Here is a 21,180-nt window from a genome sequence, read left to right on the forward strand (position 1 = left end):
AGGTTTCCACATAATCATACAAACATGATGAGTTTAAATACAGCTTGAGAGTGGAGCACCGGTCAGTATCTGTAATCTCTGATCCTCGAGCTCAGAGGTAGAAGCTGTACAGCTTGGATATCTACCTCCCTCTGCACATTCCCTCAGTGTCCCAGGGGCATGTGCACGCTGTCGTGTGGCAAGAGGCCAGGACCCTGTGACGAAAGGGTGACGGTTTGCCACAGGGCAGGCACCCTGGGCAGACGGGTGGAGCCTCAGAGGCTCAGGTCTAAAATTCCCAGCTGGCTTCATCCAGGTAGAGACCCATTTGGAAACGACCTAAACATCATAAGGTATGGCTTAGAAAGAGGGCTGCTGTTGTGTGTTTTTAACTTCTCTTCCTTTTATATAAGAATGAACTCTATTTCCTTTCTACTTTGTTTTTTCACTGCCCTGCCTTATCTCTCTCAATCTCTGACACCCATACACACCCAGTAGTTCTGCTTCCTCATACTTCAGCTTGAATATGTCCATTTAAAGGTTTACATTTTACCAAGTTGTTTATCATTTCTTCAGAAAATTTTTCTAGAGTTCTCAGGGGTTCCTTACCTAATATGTATAAGCTTACTAGTATATGTAGTACATATCCTTTTTCTTTACATATTAATAACTTTTACTTTAGGACATAAGATTACCATTACCTAGCTGTTTTGAACTCAAATCTATTAGTCAGTGTATAGATCTCTTTAACTTAGAAAGAACCAGGTCCATGAAAATCTTTAATTTATCTCCCCTTAAGTATCTTTTAACCAAATGTTTCTGTTCAATATTGGAAAGTAGCATGCCTGTGAATTACTATATTTTTTTATTGCTGATATTGCATTAGTTCGGTATACAGTTGTATATATAACGATTGCAGCTTTCATTGTAGAAACAAATACCTTTCCAACTAGAAATTAATTCAATTTCTAGTATTGCATAAGAGCCACATTATAAAAATAACTCACTTCTCCGTGCTGCAGGGCACCTTTGCAGTTCATGGCCCTGTGTCTCTGAATCTAGATGCCCTTCAAAACATGGAGAATTGACCTTATGTGAAACAAAGTTTAAAAGTTGCCTGGTACATTTCATTCGCTGTGTGCATTCATCCGAACAGAGCATAGCCCCACAACAGACTGCAGACTATTAAAAATGTAAAACATGAGGGAGACATTTACATATGCAGCATACCACGTGGAAATCATGGCCCTTAAGGAACTTACTGCCTTCCAGGGAGTTTAAAACACACAAAACAAAGAAATAGGAATGCAGGATAATATTGATATTCTGTCAAACAATGTTACTAATGCATTCATAAATGTTTACTGAAAGATTTCTGAAAAGATAAAATAGGCTAACGCTGGGAAAGGGGTCTTCAGGCCATATGTAGGATTTGGAGTGAGGAGAGGAAAAGGCGTTGAGCTTGGGTTTGGGAATGTACGAAAGCTCATTTCAGCATGAGATGTCCATATATAGTGCTGAGCACAGCCACGTCTTGCAATGGCTCCACGTGTATCTGCGTGGTCCATAGGTTAGCTAGCCCTGCATGCCAACCTGAGGGACTGGACTACAGGCACTAAGGAGCTCTTTGAGGCGTTTCAATGAGGGAATGATATGAGGAAAACAGTGTTATGGGGCAATACCCCACTGGAATAGGATGGGCCAAGAAGAAGGAAACTCAAGAGGCTGTGGCAGGAGAAACAGTTAAGCCATTCTAGTATTTCAGACCAATAATGAACTAAATGGTGCCATTAGAGCAGAAAGGGACAGTTTGTTGCAAGCCTACATACTGAATAATGTAGTTATTCATGGAATTTAGTGTCATTAAATAAAAAATTATCCATTTACTTTTAAAAATACTTTGTGTATATATTTAGCCATTGAGATGTGTAAATATTTGTTTTAAAACTTTTCATTGCTTCTCAGAAATCTTTGGTGAAAAAGATCCTTGATGTTTCTATCTTAAAAGAAACTGTGGGCCGCGAGGCTGAGGTAGGCACAGGGGCAGGTCTCGGCCCATCCTCCGTGCCCCCTCCCAGCCCCTCCCACCACAGCTCCCCACCCCCTTTCTGCTGGCAGCCCCGCTCCTGCTGCCGCTGCTCCCACGCGCTGATGGTGCCAGCCCCGCTCACACACGCTGATGATTGTGCCCCGATTGCCCCTCAGGAGCAGGGGGAGGTGGAGAAGCCCTCAGGAGCAATCGGGGCTGGCAGCTGCTGCTCACACCCGCTGCCTGCACCAAGCAATTGGGGCCGGTTCCGGGTGCTGGCAGTGGGTGCAAGCGGGGCCAGCGCCAGCAGCAGGTGCGAGTGCCCAGCAGGACCGCAGCACACGGGAGCAAAGCATTTTCAGCAACCACCAGAGGCTCACCCCGATAACAGCGACTGGCACCCCGCCTTGGTCTGGCATCCCTGCTCACCTGCTCCACCATCCTGCCACAGCCAGTGCCTGCCATATTCCACACTCTTCCGCCTGCTGCTGACACCCGCCATGTTTAGTGCATGCCCCTTGGTGGGCTGTTTGGTTGTTTGGTTGTTCTACCATTCGGTCTATTTGCATATTAGGGTTTTATATATATATATATATACATCTTCATGGTTCAGAGGCAGAGCACCCTTTTTATAACCATTTTATTTATGTTGAATATATCTAAATGACTTCAAAAGGGTTTGAAGTCAGACAAATCTGTGAGTTGAACCTTCCACCCAAACAGTTCCACAGTTCAGTGTAACTGGATGGCCTGCCACTCACACAGTAAGTCACGTGACTGATTATAGTGTTGTAGATACTAGACTTTGCTCTGTTCTAATGACCAGCAAGGAAGCAGAGAAGCCTTTGATCTTGGTAGGTTTCCCTCACTCCAAAGCAGACTGCAGCGTGAATGGTCCTGGAAAAGCAGGCACAGAGGTGAGGCCCAAGTGAATACATATTTTTCTGAAAAATTGGGGGAGTTCTTTTTGTAGAATGTGACATTAATGTAGTTTTAAACTATAATTACACCATTTTGGGTAGCTACACTTTAATGCTGTTATTTCTAAGAAATTTCTAAGAAATCAAACATTCACTTAAATTGGCAATCAAGGCAAGATAATTTGCCTCGATCCTGAAAAGCAAATTTTCTGCTTATTTGCTGTTTGTTTTTACGTGTTATAATGAATACGTCAATTCATTTTCCTTTCTCCAGGCATTATGAACAACCTTTGTTTCAGAGCCATTGCCATGGCTCTGGGTCTTTATTTTACTGGAACAATGACAAACCCGGCAAGGAAAAGCAGTAATTTTTTCAATGCTGAGTGCCAATGGAATGGCTATCGTCTGACGAATTGTTCCTTTGCTGGAAAGCAGGATATACCTTTGGACATATCACAGACGGCAGCCACAGTGGATGCAAGTTCCATTTTCTTTAAGGGTTTCTTACAATCTCCCACAAAAGAAGAAAAACTGAACATAAAACATCTGGACCTCAGTAACAATCTCATGTTGAAGAAAATAACCTTGAGCCCTCTTGCACATTTACCTGGTTTGGAAACCTTAAACCTCAGCAACAATGCCATCCACTCCATCTCACTGGATCTACCCAGTCCTAAGTGCTCCTGGGTGAAATGCCACAGAAGCAGCTTGAGAAGTGGGCTTCCACATCTAAAGCTGGTAATTCTTCAAAGAAATAAACTCAGTGACATTCCCAAGGGTAAGTACAATCTTAAGAGGCGGACTAGACCAAGAAATCATAAGTATGTGGAGAATTCATGGTTTATGCCAATGAGAATTCCATGTTTGCTTTCAGTTTTGAGGAAATGGCTGAAAGTAAAGCAATTTGATCCAAGCAAATATAATAAAAGGAGTTTCTTCGTGGAATTTGAAGTTAAAATATGTGGAATTTATAGTCAATGCTTTTTAATCTTCCATCACTATAATTTATATTAATGTTATGTGTTGTCAAGAGACATAGGAAGTATTAAGTGCTAAATAATAATGCATGGTTTTAAATTACCTGAGAAATAACTAGTTCAGATACTTTTAATATGTAATACAATTCAAATTCATTGCCATATTTATAATTTTTTTCTTGGAATACCTTTTCTTTCTACTTATCCAGATGACCTCCAAGTGTAGGCTAGAAAAAATGCTAATTTTATATATTAAAATGTAAACTGTCTTACTAAGTCAAAATCAGAATTGCTTATCCTGGTTTCTAATGGGATACTCTACATATCCTCCTATTATAATAAACTCTAATCCATTCTGACATTCACTAATCTACATGTTGGAGTTCCTTAGCTAATCCATCAATGTTTTATTTAGAAAATGTATCACGTTCATTAGCCAGAGCTTCCTTTGCCCTTTTTACAGTCAGGAATGCTAGACCATTTCCTTTCCCTGTTTGTTTTTGGGCATTATTTGCTAAGTACTTACTTTACATAAGACATTATACTAAAAAAGAAAGTGTGAGGATATTGTCATTTTTCTCCATCCCAAATGATGCATATTTAGTTTTTCTCATTTTTCTCTTCTTTCATTTATTTATTTTTTGCTCTTTCTCCACATCTGGTCTGGTTTTAAGCACCATTTTGACAATAATAGCCTGAAGGGGTGAAGGAATTACTGTTCCAGCCAACATATCAGCAGAAGTGTGTGAGAATGTTAGGAGTCTTCTCTCCCTGACCTTTTCCATAAAAGCAGTGTGCAGTATTTTCAGTGTAAACTAATTTCATCTTATTTTACAATGTTTATTGTATTGTACTAATTATAAAAGGAATACCTGTTATTTGTGGGACATTAGGGTTTGAAGAAAAAATTTAAGGGAAAAATTGAAGTCCTTCATGTAGTGTATATTATTTAAGTTTATTCTTTAGGTCTATATACCTATTTTTATTTCAAATTGGAATATACTTTCCATAATATTTCATAACTTATATTTTCATTTCACCAAATAGTTTGAATATTTTTCCTAATTAAGCAATTAGATATAATGGTATAACATATGTAATAGTGTAATGATATAATATTTTTTAACTAGTATGGTAGATGTGAATCTCAACCCACAAATTCAAGTGTACTAGAGATATAACCTTTTATTGTCTGCTAGAGGCCCGGTGCACAAAATTCATGCATGGGGGGAGGGTGGTGTCCCTCAGCCCAACCTGCACCTTCTCCAATCTGGGACCTCTCGAGGGATGTCCAACTGCCCGTTCAGGCCCAATCCCGGTGGAATCGGGCCTAAATGGGCAGTTGGATATCCCTCTCACAATCCAGGACTGCTGGCTCCCAACTGCTCACCTGCCTGCCTGCCTGATTGCCCCTAACCGCTTCTGCCTGCCAGCCTGATCACTCCCTAACCCAGGGGTGGGCAAACTTTTTGACTCGAGGGCCACAATGGGTTCTTAAACTGGACCGGAGGGCCGGAACAAAAGCATGGATGGAGTGTTTGTGTGAACTAATATAAATTCAAAGTAAACATCATTACATAAAAGGGTACGGTCTTTTTTTTTTTATTTCAATAGTTTTATTCATTTCAAACATTTTAACAAGAAGAATGTAAACACTAATTATTATAATTTGAAACTTCAAAAAATGGAGGAATCATAGCACAATAACATACCTTATATTGAAGATGGCAAAGGCAAAATAAAATTGCCTAACAAAGGAAAGATACAAAAGCCTTTCAAATTAAACTTAAATATAATAAAATAATTTAAAACTAAAACAAATAGAAAAGAACAAAATGTGTAAACAGTAAATTAAACATTTTCTTTAGTGCAACTTCCAAATTATGCCCAGGACATAGATGTAGATGGCAATGTAGATTGGATTGAAAGGTTTTTGGTCTTTAAAACATCAACTTCAGTGGGAACAGTGTTGTTGGTCTCCTTTTTAGCTAATGCTCTGATACTGTGCTCTCCAGGGGCGTGTCTCCCTACATCACCACGATAACGTGTCTACGCATGCCCAGGGTGATGTTGGGGGACGCATCCGCGGGCATTACAAGGAGCCTCTGGAAGATTGAGAGGTTGTTCCTTCTACTGAATGGGGATATAAATCCGCCCACTCAGAAGAAGGAGCTGCGGCCGTGTTTCCTGATGTTGCCATGTTAACACTGCTGCTGGTGAAGGAGCGGAGGGGAGAGCAAGAGAACCCTCCGCTCTTTCGGCTCCGCGGGCCGGATAGAACAGCCAAATGGGCCGGATCCGGCCCGCGGGCCGTAGTTTGCCCACGGCTGCCCTAACCACTCCCCTGCCAGCCTGATTAATGCCTAACTGCTCCCTGCTGGCCTGATTGCCCCTAACTGTCCTCCCCTGCTGGCCCAGTCACCCCTAACTGCCCTCCCTTGCCAGCGTGGTCGCCCCCAACTGCCCTCCCCTGTAGGCCTGGTCACCCTAACTGCCCTCCTCTGCTGGCCTGGTAGCCCCCAACTGCCCTCCCTTGCAGGCCTGATCGCCCACAACTGCCCTCCCCTGCTAGCCATCTTGTGGTGGCCATCTTTGACCACATGGGGGCAGCCATCTTGTGTGTTGGAGTGATGGTCAATTTGCATATCACCCTTTTATTATATAGGATAACTCAGCATAGTTTCTGATTCTGAGCCCGAATTCTACTAGGATAGGTTGTGGGTGGGGTACAGGGTACTTGTACTTAACCTCAGTCTTTTGTGAGATTTCCTCTGCCTTTTCTCAGATTTGTACCACAGCTCCAGAATCTTATACCCTGACAGGGCATCAAAGTGTGTGTGTGTGTGTGTGTGTGTGTGTCCATCTGTCCCTTAACCCCATTAACCAAAGAACATTTCTTTTCAGTCTTTTCAGTTTGGAAAAAATTCTTCCCCCTCTTTGTTTCTTCAAAACCTTCTGTCTAGTTCTAGAAATTTCTTTCCTTTAAAACTTTAGGCCTGTGGAAAACAAAAGCCAGAAAGACTTGTGGACTCCTCTGCTTTGTGCCTCACAATGTGCCTCCCCTGGGCAATTAACACAGACAGCTTTCTGCTTGAACGGAGCAGAGAAAGGGAAAGGGGAAAGCAGAGAGAGGTAAAAAATCCATGTGTCAAATATCATCCCACCTCAAGAGTAAATAGAGAAATGACGAACGTGTCTCCTGAAGGCAGATGGACTTCCCGGGGCTCATCGGAGGTTAGGGCAAATGCAATTCCATGCAAGGACCAAATACCCGGTAAAATGCAGATGCAGCCCCTGTCTTCCTTTTCTGAGTTAAACTTGGCCTCCCAAAGGAGAAAAAAGAAGGGAAATGACAAACCCTGTGTCTTATATTCTATTAGAATTCTAGCAAATGAAACCATAGAGAGATGAATGAAACAGATGGGTGATGGAAGTCTAGTGTAAGCCCAGAATCTAATTGGATATAATTCAGAGTTCTTTTACCCATAGCATTTTGTGATATGAATTATTTTTCCAAAATCAGCATGCATTTTCAGTTTTTACTAGATTGAGTCCGCTCTGACATCCCTTCCCATTTTATGATTCTGTGACTATGGCTGGATGAATCTGGCTTTAGAATCCCACTTTGAAGGGAAAAGCTGGTAAGAGAGGTGCTGTCTGCCATGCTATTTCTGACATTTCCTTTGTGCTTTTTCAATTCCTTTATTCTAAGCCTTTTTAAAGGTAATATCTGGATAATGTGGAATTTACTCATAGAATTGCTGTGAGGTGTAAAGAAAAAATGTCTTTCAAGAACCTAATTTAACATAGTATTTGGCATAATAAGTGATATTATTAAAATATGTGAAAAGTACTTTGTAACCTTGTAAAGCAGTATGCAAATATTAGTTATTATTACTCTCTTGGCACAAACTGAGAATAACAGTCTATTCAGAAACAAATAATAAATCTGTTTTTGTCAGAATCTCGTTATCTCTTAAAATGCTAAATAGCCTTGGCCAGTGTTTCTCAGTGGTTAGAGCCTCAGCCCTCACACCAAAGGGTCTCAGGTTCAATTCCTGGTCATGGGCACATATCTGGGTTGCAGGCTCCATCCCCTGCCCATCAGGGAACATGCAGGAGGTAACCAATCAATGTGTCTCTCTCACATGGATGTTTCTCTCTCTGTCTCTTTCTCTCTCTCTCCTATGTCTCTCTCTACCCCTCTCTCCCTCCCTTCCACTCTCTAAAAACCAATGGAAAAAATATCCTCGGGTGAGGATTAACAACAGCAACAAAAAAAGTTTAATAACTATTGCAGTAGATGGGACTCCTAGTCCACTGTAATTCATGAGCCAAGAATCATTGGTGTCTAACAATTTATATGGTGTTCGGTCTTATCTGAAATAATAACTTAGAGATACGTATCTTGGAAAGCAGGGATCAACAACTGGCCTTCCAGCACACGTTGTATCTGTATAACTCATGTCCCGTGGGTCTTAAAGCAGTGAGTTTATAAAGCCAACAAAGAGTTGCTTTCACCCAGGAAACCCCACTTCTGTGAGGGTGAACTATCACAGTGACTCACCCAATGTCAGCCCAGCCTGTCTTCAGAGGCAGCTGTGATGTCACCAAAAAGCTTCATGTTGGGACAACACCCAGAGGAGGTGCCAGCCAGTGTATTTACAGGACAGAAGCCAGCCATGAATTCAACCTTAATGACCATTCTACCTTTCTCCCACATTCTTGGAGTATAGTGTTAATAATGGAAAATCAGTTTTAAAATTTTAAAACAATGGGACTGGTCTCTAGTTACACTATCCCACCTTCATCAAGCAGTATTTCCGGAATGCCCACGGAGTGCCTAGAAATCTCTCAGAACCAACATATTACTGGGATTCCAGTTAGGCTGACAGTCCAGATATGATAGCCTGACATCATTTAACAACTAAGTTTCAGAACCCAAGAGATAAAAGTGTTAGAAATTAGATGAGATAATACCTGACTTTGAAACTGGTAGAATTAAAAAAAAAAAAAAATACAACCACAAAATCATGTATTGTAAAAACGAAAGTACATTGTATTCTTTTCATTTGTAGGAAATTAAGCATTTCATCTTGATTGCTATGATTATGGGAATACCAATCACTAATGTTTTCAAAAAGTTCAGGTTGGCTTTAGCTGGTTTGGCTCAGTGGATAGAGCGTCGGCCTACAGACTGAAGGGTTCCGGGTTCAATTCTGGCCAAGGGCACATGCTCGAGTTGCAGGCTCAGTCCCCAGTAGGGGGTGTGTAGGAGGCAGCCAATCAATGACTCTCTGTTATCATTGACGTTTCTATCTCTCTCTTCCTCTCCTTTCCTCTCTGAATCAATAAAAAAAAAAAATTTTTTTTTTAAAGTTCAGGTTGTAAAGTAGTAACAAAATGTATGTCATTAAGCTAAGAGGGCAAGGTCTTTGGCTCACCTCTATAAATTTGACTACATTAAGGGCTGGCCTTATCAATAACTCTTATCTAGGACCATTCCAGACTCTATTCTAATTCTTAGTACTCTTTGAACTTGAAGCCGTGACCCCTGAACATTATTGTTCTGTGTTATTAGGTATCATACTTGGGAGAACACTTAGGAAGTTCATATTCCAAAGAAATATTTTTAAGGTGGTGTAATGTCTGGGCATACCTTCTGTGGCCTTTTTTTCAATAAACACTGAGATAATTTCTTAGAAGTAATAAAACTGCCTCTGGCCTCTTAAATGCAAAGGCTAATCAAATTCCTGCCTTCCCTAGCTTATATGATCATCAGAAAGCAGATCAATAAAAAAAAGTGCTTCCCTGTTTTCTTCCCATAATTTGACTCTCCTCTCTTGAAATATAGAATCTACCCTATGATGTCCAAGCTCAGCTAATGCACTTCCTAACCTCTTTAGTCACTTGAATACACACCCCCTCAACATTGATTCACCATGTAAAATTTTTAAAAGAACATATTTTCCCCCACTGAGAGTGTCAGCCAAGTATCTTGGAAGATACTCAAATTCCCCAAGTTCTCAAATTCCCCAAGTCCGTTTCGAGAGACCCTAAATGAAAAGGGTCATATCTCTCATTATCTTTGGATCAGCAGGCTAATCAGGACATGTTATTTTTATAACTGTTCTTTGGCAAAATCCAAGGGAGCAATCCCCATCACATTTCAAATCTTGGCTCACATCATGTCTGCTAACATCTCATTGCCCAAAGCAAGTCACATGACGAACCTCAACTCAACGGGATGAAGGAGTAAAGTGAATGTTTGCTGAACAATGATCTAAACTTTACCTCTGGCTTCCACTGAGCTCAAAATACTTGACCATAGTAATCAAAGATAGATTCAATTTCACCTGCAAGAAACAATTTTTAAGGGAGGAAACTGAGGCATGGAGACCTTAAGTGGTACTTTCTGACTCACATCAAAAGTTATAAACAGCCCTGACCGGTTTGGCTCAGTAGATAGAGTGTCGGCCTGTGGACTGGAGGGTCCCGGGTTCGATTCCGGTCAAGGGCATGTACCTTGGTTGCAGGCACATCCCCAGTGGGGGCTGTGCAGGAGGCAGTTGATCGATGTTTCTCTCTCATCGATGTTTCTAACTCTCTCTCCCTCTCCCTTCCTCTCTTGTAAAAAAATTAATAAAATATATATTTTGTTAAAAAAGTTATAAACAGAGTTGGATAAACCGAACATCTTAAGTGCCCTATTTGCTATATGATACAAGTAGAATCACTAAACAATCCCAATACATTTGGTATTTTATGTATACCATGGCCCATACCATTCTCTTTCATAGACAGCCCAGCCCTACTCCCCGCCTTCTTTTTCCTTTTCTAAACTCAAGTTATCTTTCAGGACCTTGACCATGTCTGTGTGTGTGTGTGTGTGTGTGTGTGTGTGTGTGTGTGTGTGTGTGTGTGGCTAAATGGTAATGAATGGTTAAAAGATCTGAATTTCAATTCCAGCTCCACCCACCATGACGTGGGGCAAGTTCTTAACTTGCTGCACCTAAGGTTTGCAATTTGTAAAATGGTAATAACCCCCAGGGCTTTGTGAGGATTAAAAGAGGGTATTTGTGAAATGCTCAGAGCACAGAAAGAGTACACAATTAAACAGAGGTTTAAAAATAATTTTTTCCTTCCACTCAAAGCTAGGCATGATCTCCTTTCCACTGATCTCCGGGTGTACATATTTAATTAAATTAAGCACTGAGGAATTGCAGGAACCATAAATTCTCATCCCTGCATAAGGCAGGCAGGTATCACAAAAATGTCAAGGAAACTATAGCTCCTTTCATATTGGTGTCTTCTGTTTCACTTTTTTTTTTTTTTTCTCACAAACCCATATGTTTGCAAGTTAAAATATGTCGGAATATTCTTTGCTCCACAAAGAAACATTTTCTGCAGGGGGCAGGAGGGGAAATATTGAAGTGCCTAGGACAGCAGAGCAGCTCCAGATGCTGGGCACTCAGTCAGGAACGGCAAATTTACCAGCCGATATCGAAGTATTTCCCACCAGCATGTGCCAGCTGAACATCAGCCCTGGTTCTTTCCCATTTTTTTTAAACATGCAGGTTTCTTGGCCTATCCTTTGTTTTCCTACTTTTGATAGAGACATGAGTAGAAAGAAATCACATTTGTCAGTAAGCGCATGCCCATCTAAGACAGGCGCCCTCATTAAGCTCCAGCCAAATGTCTTGTGCCACTTGAAACTTCCAATAATTCAAGAGAAGCTAGATATGCAACATTTTTGTGTTGAATCTTTATTGTCAGCTCATTAATTTTTAAATCTCTGTGCAGGCCAGACACTGTGACCTCTAACTTATTGCGTGCATGTTATATTCCAGGCATTGGAGGAGTTCACAAAGACATGCACTCTGACCTGAATCGTCTTATGGATAGTTGGATGGAGGGGTATAAGTGCTTTGTATAACTAGTAACTTTTTCTAGGTTTTATTATTCAACCAGACACAAGGATTCTATGCTATATTTGTCCTCAGCACCAAAGACAGTAGTCACAGAATAAATCCTTCTGGAATTGAACCAACTTGATCTGTTATGTGGTAGTTGGTTAAAAACACAGACTATACATGAGAGCAGAGCAGAAGGAAATGTAAAAATGCAGGGCTTCCTTGTGGGACTCAGATGGTAAATCAAATTTGGGAGACGCTGTGACTGACACCTCCTTCTCAAGCTTTCTTTTCAGTGCCAAATGCGCCTCCTGGTGACTCTGGCATCAGGTGAAATACAAAGGCAATTAGATTATTTTGCCAGAACACAAAATCTAGCTAGAATTTACTACATTTAAAACATACAAGAATGCCTAGAAAATAGTTATAATATCAACAATAAGTAGATAAAAGAAAGGATATAGCTACAAAACAGAGTCATTAACATTTGAAAACTCTGAGTTCACCCATATAAATAATTCATCAAAAAAACTATTCAGTTTTACCCATAGTTCAATCAAATAAATATTTACTTATTCTTCAAAGTTAGATTTTTTTAATTGATGCTTTTATCATAAAACTAGAGGCCCCATGCACAAATTCGTGCACCAATGGGGTCCCTCAGCCAGGCCTGCGGGATCGGGCCGAAACCAGCTCTCCGACATCCCCTGGATTGCGAGAGGGCGCAGGCCAGGCCAAGGGCCCCAACCGGGGCCAGGGGAGAGGGGGGCACAGGAGCTTGACCAGCCAGGGAGGGACCGCTGGAGAGCTCCAGGACAGGGTGTGTCCAGCCCGTCTCGCTCAATCCCGATTGGCCAGACCCCAGCAGCAAGCTAACTACCGGTTGGAGTGTCTGCCCCCTGGTGGTCAGTGCACATCATAGCAAGCAGTTGAGCAGCCTTAGTATATCATTAGCGTATTACGCTTTGATTGGTTAAACAGACCACCAGGCATTTAGCATATTAGGCTTTTATTATACAGGATTAGCACATGCTCATTGAAAGAAAGAATTCAAAGATGTCTAAAATAAAGTTTCCTTCCTTCTCTAACCCCACCTCTCCTCTTAAGTATAAGTACTACTAATAGCTTAGTTCACCTCTTCCAGGCCTTTTTTTTTCCTGCCCACTCAAAATATATGTATATGGGTACAAATGGCTCCTTTTTTTCAAGAACACTGGAATTATACTTGATACTGTTCAGCAACTTAACATCTTCCTTCTCGTGCAGTCTTGTTGCTCTACCCCATTCTCTTTTAAGACTGTTCCATAGTATTTTCTAGTATTGACATACCATGCTTTGTTTAACCACTTCTCTACTGGAAACCACTTAGGTTGTTTCTAATCTTTCACCCTTACAAACAATGCTTCAGTCAATATCACCAGTTTATATTTTAATTTGATTTTTTTCTACATTTCCATTGATATTTTTAGAAAGAGAGGAAGGGAAAGAGAGAAAGAGAAACGTCTATGTGAAATCAGCTGCCTCCTGCATGCCCCCTTCTGGGACCAAGCCCAAAACCCAGACAGTGCATGTGTCCTGACCAGGAATTGAACCAGCAACCTTTCTGTGCATAAGACGATACCCAACCAACTGAGCCACACTAGCCAGGGCAATATTTTAATTTGCTTTTTAATTTTAATAGGATTGTGGAAACTGAAGTCATTACAGAGTTTGGATCTATCATTCAATGGAATATTGAAAATTGGTGTGTTTGATTTTCATAACTGCCTGCAGTTGGAGAACCTCTATTTAAGGAGCAACAAGATATTCAGAATTCATCCGGAAGCTTTCAAGGACCTCAAAAAGTTACAGGTTATAAAATAATTTTTATAATATTTCAAATACACAGACATATGGGCAATTACATTAGAAGAATATTTTAAGAGTTTCTTCATGTCCAGCCATACTGACTATTAATCAAAAAATGTAAGTCTATTTTAAGATTCCTCTAAAATTGCTGAAGTCTCTCTCTTGCCTTAAAAATCAGTGGTCTCAGTAATGAATTTTGCTCAAACATAATACTCAGCAGCAACAATTGGCACATTATTTTCCTAAATCAAATTAAACCCAACTCCAAGTCTCCACTTGCCGCTGGCTTCAATCAAGGTGCTGGCCAAGACTGGATTCTCACCTGAAGGCCTAGGTGAAGGTCACAGGGAAATGAAGGGGAAACTTTCATTCAGTTCCTTGTGGGCGTTGACTGAGGGCTCAGTTCCTTGCTGGCTGCCAGCCTGAGCCTGCCCTCCGTTCTGTGCCATGTCAGCCTCCCCAAAGGGCAGCTCACAGCATGGCAGCTTGCACCACAGCCCAAAGGAGAGAGCCTGCTAGTACGAAGAATATGAGATCAACAAAGTGATGCCCATTGCTTTTTCCATACTCTGATGGTTAGAACCAAGTCACAGGCCCTGGCTACACTCAAGGGGAAGAGATTTCTCAAGGGCATGAATACTAGGAGGCAGAATCACTGGGGACTCTTTCAGAATCTGCTGAATTATAAAAGCAGATGAGAAAGTCCACTTAACTTGACAGTGCTCCCCAATTCACCACAAATATGTAGTCAGATTGCCTGGGGACCTCAGTTAGTATATTGTCTACTGATTATAAGTATATTTGTGTGTGTGATTGCCCTGTGTCTGTTTTATTTCCTACGCATTTTTATTGTTCTTTATAAGTCTTCTGCAGCTCACAGGTTATAGATGCTGCAGGCAAACTAAAAAACAATCCCAAGAATGATTTAAATCATCTGTAATTCTCAATTCACCTGAACTGCCCAGAATTGTACAATCGCTCCTTCTCTAATATTCCTTCTACATGTTTGGTAATAACTTAAAAACTGGTTTGGAGCAGGATGAACATATTTGGTACCAGAAAGCTGCATATTAAAATAGATGGTATGTGGGTTGTTGTTTTGTGTTTTTTTCTCATGAGATGCATTTAACATTTACACAGTGCAATATGTCTTCCCATGTCGGAATCTTCTCAGAAGCCAGATAGAGTTTTCATATCATGAATTCATCATCATGTTTAGATAGAATACATTTTCATTAGCATTTCCAATTAGCATCCTTTTTCTTACTCTTACTCCATTCTTCTTAGATTCAGTGATTTGTGTAGCAACGTATGCTTCTCCCAGGTTTTCTCTAACGTACACTCCTGCCACTGATGGTGGATGGCTGTTTTGTTAGCCACATTGGACTATTCTGTTTTAATCTTTTCTCAGAAATTATTTCTCCTGAATCATCTTATTAGTTTTCTGGCCTCTCTCCAGTTTTGCTTTCAGTTCAATGATTTGTCATATCATAGTTGCTAGACTAGAAAAAAAAAAAAAAAGCCAGACATGCACTAAAAAGAAAATAACTACCTGAAAAACAGTAGAATATTTCACTCAGTTGTTGAGGAGGTTACAAAAGAAAATTATTGATCCTTGGCAAGACCAGGCCAAAGAAAAGTTTTGTTTTTTTTCTTCCCAATCCCAGTCTCCTACTTCCTATTTTTGGCAACCTTCCTTGGGGAGTCAAGACTGCTTGGTTACTCAACATGGGAAAGGTCAGCCTCATTGCTCATGTCCAGGAGAATTCTGATTCATCATGTAGTGGTCTTGGTGATGGTGCCATTGGATTGGCTGTTTGAATCAGCTCTTAGGGATTTATTTAATCCAGATATCAACGCTGCTTTTCCCATGATGTTTATAAAACATTTGACCAGATAACATCCAGCCTCTCTAGTTTTCATCCATAGGCCTCTTCTTATTCTTCAACAAGACTTATGATTTTCCCTTCTTCTGATAACCATCTTCCCCTCCCCAGGCCCCAAGATCCCACTCTGGTGCCTCATGCTGCAGGCCTCCTCCACCCAGCCCTTCACTCCGGTTTGGTGGGAGCTCAGGGTGTGTTGTGGAATAGAAGGCACACAGGGAAGCCAGATCAGATTTCAACTCTGCCATTTCATTCATTCATTCTTTTCTCCACTATTTAAGGAGCACCTGCTATGTACTAGGGGCTGTGTGGAATATACTGTGTACTCTAGCCCAGTTTCCTCCTCTGTAAAAAAAAAAAGGGTGGGATGGGATGAGGAATTTGTTGGGAGGTTTAGAGATAATATATGTAAACACCCAGTAAGGTGCCTGGTACACAGCAGTGCTCTGTGAATGGTAGCTAGAACTATACCTAACTATGCTTTCCCTGCTGCATCATGCACGGCCACATCCATCTTCATCAGGTCCTTCTCTGTGTTTCTAGTGTCACTGAGTCCTTTTTGTTCCCTGGTTTCCCCTTCATTTCTGATTAGACTAAAAAAATTGGTATCTTGTGCATACTAAGTAGTGCGGATGCGGAGAAATGTACTACTACCCTTGAAGCAAAATATCTCTCTTCTCTACTTCTGGTCAGCTGCAGATCTGTGTTGTATGGGCTCATCATTCAGTGTCTTCTGCCACTTTCAAGAACACTGTGCTTCTAGACATTTTAGATCTGGTATCTAATTCTAGACCTTGATAACAATGGGGAGTCCAGGTTTTATCTAACAGTACAAACCACACTCATAGGAAAGAAGGAAGGGAAAATGATTGATCATCTAATGAGGCACCATACGTAAAGCTTTTGCATGCATTTCATCCTAACAACAACCTTGGCAGGTGGGCTCATGGAAAGTAAACAGTTTACTTAGGCTCACGGAACTGTGGGAGACAGAGCAGAGATTTAATCCAGGTTCCTCCGACTCTCAAGTCAGTGCTAACTTCTTATTGCCTCCATATAGACATAAACAATATCTGGAACTCGTTTATTGTCTCTAAATGTCTTTATTCACAGACTGCCCCAAATTTGCTTCTTCTCGAGCAGGTTGTGGACCTCAGCAGCAATGCTCTGACCACCATCCTGCCCATGATGACCATTGCTCTAGAACTTCCCCACCTGGAGGCTGACTTGGCCCATAACCAATGGCAGTGTGATGACAGTGTGACCGTCTTCCAAAATGTCATTTCTGAATCCTGGAGGAGAAAGTGGGATGTAATTTGCAACAAGTCTATAGGTATGTCAGTATTCCCTCTTCTCTCCGAAAGGGTTCCAGCTGAACTGAAAATAAATAAATAAATATATAAACAAATGAACAAAAAACCAGGACCAATTTAGTCTCGTTTGAAACAATGACAGCAAGAGTGGTGATCCATGGCCTTGGGCAGCCTCGGGCTGTGTCATAGAGCAGTCATTGGTTTCTAACTGTTTTCCTCAGTCATGAATGACTTTCTTTACATGGGCAAAGAAACCTAGTTCCACCATCTCAGAAACTGCTGGATTTCGTCAAAAACAGAAATTTCATAAAGAGAGAATTTTGCCCTGAAGACCCCACAAGTGACATATTTTTTAAAATCCCAATTCTTAACAAATAATCAAAGAAAGAACATTTAAAACTTGAAACCTGATTATTTTAAATGTTTGCCAACATTCTAAAAATATAATCCTACACAGACACCAAACACACATATTTTAAAAGTAGATTTTTCTTTTATTTGTTCCCTGCCACTCTCCCAACGTCCTAGAATATGTTATTGGAGTTGAACATTCTGGAAAGTGTTTTCCACTATTGTGGTGGCTTAAACTTCTAACTGGGGAGTGGGGAAGAAAGTCAGATTTTTTTGTTTTTTTTAGTGGTCCTGGATTCTGTTCTGTTCAGGACTGACATTAAAATAGGAACATGGCCCTGCTTCCCAGGTTTAGAAGAAAACCACGAAGATCAGGGAGGTCAGTGCTGTCAGCCACACATGTCCCGTCCTCTCTCAAAGCCGCCCTGGCATCTGAGTGTGGAGGGCAGAATGCCAGGAGCCACTAGAGAACCCTGGGAGTTGCTGTGCTCACCAGCACTGGGCATGCTGAGGAAATGATGCTGCAAACAAGGGTGGGGCTCAAGAACGTGCAGTAGGTAAGGGTATGGAAGAAGGAGAAGTAATGAGGTTACCCCTCCGGTCTGGCTTCTTTCCCTCCCACAGGTAGCCATCGCGCAAGAAGCCTAAGAAACACACCGCCCCGGGCTGGTGAGCAGCAGCCCTGAGCCCGCAGCCGCGTGTGCATGCACACAGAGCCTGCTACTGGCCTTAGACATCACTCAGCCAATCAGGAGAGCTGCTTATCATCATGCAATCTGCACTTTAAATATAAACCCATGGACCCTAATTTCAATGTGTTTTACCCCCACTTTCAGGGCCCGAGGAGGCATACTGGTGGACACCCAAAAGCAGGATTCCCAGGGAGGCCCACCTTCCTCACACGAATCTGAATCACACGAGCAAAGCTGAGAGGCCCCAGGAAGGAATGTATGTGGGCTCATCCACACTGGGGAAGCAAGACCACGCAGGCTCTGAGGCCCGTGAGCAGCACAGACGGCCGCCGAGACGGGTGAGGAGCACCCAGGATGTGCAAGCTGCTGGCGGGACGGAAGCCGCGTCCCAGGACCTCACCCTGGCCGTCTGCTTAGCGGTGTTCATCACCTTCTTTGTGGCCTTCTGCCTGGGGGCTTTGACGAGGCCTTATATTGACAGACTGTGGCAGCGGAGGTGCAGAAAGAAAAGACCCGGTTCTGACCTCGGGTATTCCAACGAGGGCTTCTACGATGAAACGGAAGCTGAAGGGGACGGCCAGCACCCAAGGGTGGATCTGCACCAAGCTCGCCGTGGCCTAAGCCTCTGTGAGCCCCAACACCCTTTCTCAGGGACACAGGCCAGCCCACAGGCTGCTGTCACTGCTGGCAGAACTCGGGGCATGAGCAGAAAGGAGCCTGGCGGCCGGCAGAGCGGGGGACAGCGCGGGGGCGACCCTGGGGCAGGAAGGGGGAAGGATAACGTGCTTCCCAATGGCCGTGCAGCCTATTCCGCTCTCCGCGGACGGCCTGGTGCTGACAGTGACCCGCTCGGGTCAGCAGAACAGGACCGCGTCTGCAGGAACGGTGTCCGTGGAGAAGTCGATTCTGAAACGGAGGCCCAGGAAGATTCGCTCCGTGAGTACTCGATGGGCATCCCTGGGATTGCTGGCAGCTTACCAACTGGCTCTGGCTCCATCCATAAGGATTCCAATGCATTAGACCCTCCACTGTCAAGAGAGATGACGGCTGCTCTCTCTAAAACGCAAATGTGTACAAAAGCACAGAGGACGGGAGGGCGTGAGGACCGAGAGGGCGCGGAGCGGGGACCGTTGGAGTTTCCTAAGGAAATGCAAGTGCGCGCTCCCAGTTTTCTGGGCGCACAGGAGCAAAGGCTCAAGGGAGCCAGTGCTGAGGAGGAACATGCCACCCACCATGGTCCCGCCAAACTCGGTGACCTAGGACATACGGACCCGTCCCCAAAGGTCCTTCCCCCAGGACGGGGCAGGGACCCACATGTGACTCCTGCTGACGAGGACCCAGCCCAGAGACACGCTCCTCCTGACACACAGGACGAGCTGGACACCAACTCGGATTCCGATGAAGGCTCATTATTTACTCTAAGCTCGGGGAGTTCAGAGGGTGCGAGAAATGGGAGTGACGAAGAGGCAGATGGGGAGGAGAGTTCTGGAACCAGTGAGCCTCCGGAGGACGGGGACCCAGGGGGGAGGAAGGACAACGTTACATCATCCGAGAGTCCTGGGGACATCACCTTCCAAAAGACTCAGGGGAAATGTGCGAATCAGGAGGATCGCTTTGAAAAACCTCTCATTTCCGGTTCAGACTCTGGTTTGTACAAAAGTAATCCGGAAAGTGCCTCTAACACCCACGAATGTGAGAACCCAGTGACCTTGCCCGGGTCACTGGGTGACCGTGCTGCCCGTGACACGACCCCGGGCATGTTCACGTATGACTGTGTCACGGCTCCACAGTCTGAGGCTGCAGGGTGGCATTGCTCACTCAGAGACCTAGAGTTTTCCAATGTGGAACCACCACCGTGTTCTGCGGAAGTTCCCTCGGGTCCTGGTAAGACTGCCTGTTGTGAGAGAGATGCAGACATTTGTGCATACGAACCTTTCACTCAGGGATCAGACACAGATGCAAACAATAGTCCCTCGCAACACGATTCTGAAGGGGGCAGCACGCATTCCAGCCCGATGGACACAGGTGCCCACGAGGGCCATGACTCCAGAGAGGCTATGAGCCCAACACAACTGTTACAGTTCTCTGGTGATGAACCAGCGCTTCAGTGTGCCAGAGGAGGAGGGGAATATTTTGAAGAGGGTTCCAAGAGCCAGCCAGGTACCATTACCACAAGCACTTCCAAATGAAACCAGTTCATGAAGAACACAGGAGCCCTTCAGTGATGGGGACAGGAGTACATAATCAGAGGAGAATCTGTTGCAACGAGAAAAAGATGATTCTGACTTCTCTACTCAAATGCAGACCCACAGCAGCCTGATGGGAGTTGGCCGTCTAGGTGAGGACCGACTCTCCTATAACAAAGACAAGGATGTTCAACTTGAAAGTCAAAGGCAATGCGAGTAACATTCTTAGTGTAGACTGGACCACTTAGGTGGAACGGCTGAACAGATTTTTAACAAGTTCTGCACAAAGAACAGCACAGCTTTGGGGAGGTTGATCATGACCCTACAAAACTGGAGGGATTCAGAGAGTTTCTAAATATTTTTAATAAGTTGGACCATTTAGCCATGGCTGGTATGGCTCTGTTGGTTGGTGGTTGTCTTGTGCACAGAAAGGTTGCTGGTTCATTCCAGGTCAGAGCACATACCGGGATTTAGGCTCAATCTCCACTAGGGGGCGTGCAGGAGGCAGCCACTTGATGTTTTGGTTTCACATGGATGTTTCTCCCTGTCTCCCTTCCTCTTTCTCTAAAAATCAATAAAAAAAAAATCTAAAAAAAAAAAGTTGGACCATTTTATAGAACAAAGTATAAATTAAAAATCAATTTTCAAGAAGAGAAGTGATGGTTTTTGCAAAAGAAAAAGAGACTCCACCATTATCCCTGCTTCACCTTCTTTGGCCTGACTTGCCAATCAGGGCTCTCATGATCTGTGATCTTCTGTTTATCCTCCTGCTTCTCTGACATTTTCCCCTTTGCTTTCCTGACACCCCTCCTCGGCTTGTCCTCTTAAATAGCATTCCTCAGGGGAATGTTTCAAGTCTCCCTGTATCTCCCCTTTGCCCCTCTCCTTGGACCCCACTGCTTCACATCCAGCTCTATACATGTGATGCCCAGGTCTGCACAACTAGGCCCAACCTCCCTCCTAACTTCCAGACTCACATTCTGAACCCCAATGCCCAAATTCACATAGATCCTCCTGAGACCTAAAATTCATTATTTTCCTTCACAATTATGATTTCCCATATTCTTTTTATTGGTCAGTAATATC

General features: G+C 43.0%; 1 protein-coding gene across 2 annotated transcripts; it reads left to right on the forward strand.

Moving 5' to 3' along the window:
- Window positions 1-240: 240 nt before the first annotated feature.
- On the forward strand, window positions 241-20,660 carry LRRC66 (leucine rich repeat containing 66). 2 transcript variants are annotated; one of them, XM_080676547.1, is made up of 5 exons: window positions 241-332; window positions 3,203-3,706; window positions 13,500-13,669; window positions 16,696-16,885; window positions 18,053-20,660. In XM_080676547.1, exons 2-5 carry the CDS (start codon window positions 3,208-3,210, stop codon window positions 20,095-20,097), a joined length of 2,904 nt encoding a protein of 967 aa, XP_080532673.1. In that variant the 5' UTR covers window positions 241-332; window positions 3,203-3,207; the 3' UTR covers window positions 20,098-20,660. The 2 variants fall into 2 exon arrangements, with proteins under 2 accessions (XP_080532673.1, XP_080532672.1); XM_080676546.1 differs by lacking the exon at window positions 241-332 and adding an exon at window positions 2,882-2,925.
- Window positions 20,661-21,180: the final 520 nt, after the last annotated feature.

Source organism: Plecotus auritus, assembly GCF_963455305.1.
Source record: "Plecotus auritus genome assembly, chromosome: 1".
NCBI classification, from domain to species: Eukaryota; Metazoa; Chordata; class Mammalia; order Chiroptera; family Vespertilionidae; genus Plecotus; species Plecotus auritus.